General features: G+C 38.2%; 1 protein-coding gene across 1 annotated transcript; it reads right to left on the bottom strand.

The window, feature by feature from the left end:
- Positions 1 to 506: 506 nt before the first annotated feature.
- Positions 507 to 1,346, bottom strand: LOC138897135 (uncharacterized). The gene has a single exon (XM_070183093.1). The coding sequence runs from the start codon at positions 1,344 to 1,346 to the stop codon at positions 507 to 509; it is 840 nt and encodes a 279-aa protein (XP_070039194.1).
- Between the last annotated feature and the right edge of the window lie 720 nt (positions 1,347 to 2,066).

A 2,066-nucleotide genomic window follows, 5' to 3' on the forward strand; every position in this document is an offset into this window, starting at 1 on the left:
TTATTTAATCCATATATGTTAGACTTATATAACTAATCTAATTATATTAGGTGGATAGTAGTGCTCAGGGGAATCATCGGAAACCTGATGAGGCTGCTCATACCTTCGAGATGTTCTCCTAGGACCTCTTCTCGACCTTATTGTCATCATGGTTTCTTCATCCTTCTCATTCATGTCACTAAAATTATCAGATTCAATCTGGACAGCCTGAGTTGCAGCTTTGAGAACGGCTTGACTTATGACTTTGCCTGTCTTAAGGCCATTCTCAACCATTTCCCCAATTTTGATTGCTTCCGAGAAGGATTTGCCCATTGCGGACATTATGTTTTGAAAATAATCTGGCTCTTGAGCCTGAAAGTGATTAGCTCGTGGTCATCCATGGGTGGCTTAACTCTAGCCGCTTGCTCCCTCCATTTAATGGCATATTCCCTAAAACTTTCAATTGGTTTCTTCTTCAGGTTTGAAAGGGAATTGCGGTCTGGGGCGATATCGATGTTGTATTGGAACTATTTGACAAAGGCCTGGGCCATGTCATCCCAGACATGCCAGTGAGAGGTTTCTTGATCCATAAACCATTCAGAGGCTACCCCTGTCAGGCTTTCCCCGAAATAAGCCATTACTAGTTCTTCTTTTCCCTCCACACCTCTTAGTTGATTGCAATACCTTTTCAGATGGGCTATGGGGTCTCTGTGTCCATCATACTTTTCAAATTTGGGAGTATTGAAACCAAGTGGCAAACGAACACCGGGGAACATACATAGATCCTTGAAGGCAATACTCTTCTGACCTGCCAACTCTTGCATGTTTTTCAACTTTTGTTCTAAGATTTTCACTCTTTGGGTCATTTCTTCTTGTGCCATGTTTTGGGTAGGCTTCTCAATCTTTGAAGGAAGATCAAATAGATACGAGTGGTACTCAGGAGAATGGTATTGTTCTTGATGGGTAGCAAATTGTGACTCGTGACTTTTCTTTTGTACCACTGTTGGTTGTGGGATAGTGAAAACGGGCATAACAGCAGTGATTGTCTGATTGGTTGTCAATGGCACACTTTGGGAGCGCGCAACAGAAGTTCCAGCTGTAGCCGTACAGTTGGGATAAAGACTGAACCCAAATGGATAGGATCGATCAGACAATGAGACAGGAGTGGTAATAGTCGAGATGGGTGTGAATTTTGGGAAAACATGAGAAAGGGGTAGTCCTCGACCATTAGCCGATGCTTGACACATTTCAGTCATTTGCTGTTTCGGAATTCTATTTTCCTCAACCACAGTAGACCCTTGTCGAACCCTCTGACCCCGAGTCTCTTGACCACTCGTAACAACTTCAATGTCAGTTGTCAATGACATTTTTCCTTTGGATTTTGTATTGCCAGCTTGCCACAAACCGACCACCTCAAACTTTCTTCTATGATTCAAAATAAGAGACACGTTAGAATGGACTCAGTCGGTCCTTATTGTCATCGTCATCATTTTTTTCATTTTTTTCATTTTTTTTTGGTCGATCGAACCTGATGTGGGTTGCCTACGTATCATGTGGGAACATGAATCAGATCGTGCGTAGTTCGGGAAGATCAAGAATAAAGGAAATAAACTAACTCTTTTTTTTCTAATTTTTGAAAGAAAGACTTATAAAGAAGAAAGAAAATATTTTTTTTGAATTTCGATTTTTTTTCCCGAAATTTCAAAAGAAAAACTTCTAAATAAGAAAGAAAATATTTTAGAATTTTTAGAATTTTATTTTGAATTTATGAAAGAAATACTTCTCAAGAAAAGAAAAAAAAAGAAAATGTTTTTGAATCTTGAATTTTCTTTTCAATTTTCGAAAGAAGAATGAAAATATTTTTGGATTTTGAGAAGAAATTAAAAAGAAAATGTTTTTGTATTTTTTTTTTAAAATTGGGGTCTAAAAGAAAGACTTTCTAAAGAAGGAAGTAAAGGAAAATATTTTTGGATTTTTTGACAATTGTGGGCCGGAACCGATGAAGTTTGCCTACGTATCTCACACCCGGTGAGAATCAGACCCGCGTAGTTCTGCAATTTTGATACACAGAAAAATATGATTTATTT

The sequence above is a fragment of the Nicotiana tomentosiformis genome, chromosome 8 (assembly GCF_000390325.3).
Source record: "Nicotiana tomentosiformis chromosome 8, ASM39032v3, whole genome shotgun sequence".
NCBI lineage: Eukaryota > Viridiplantae > Streptophyta > Magnoliopsida > Solanales > Solanaceae > Nicotiana > Nicotiana tomentosiformis.

Coding starts and splice junctions, on each gene's coding strand:
- LOC138897135 (XM_070183093.1), bottom strand. CDS start 1,346: ATGTCATTGACAACTGACATTGAAGTTGTTACGAGTGGTCAAGAGACT.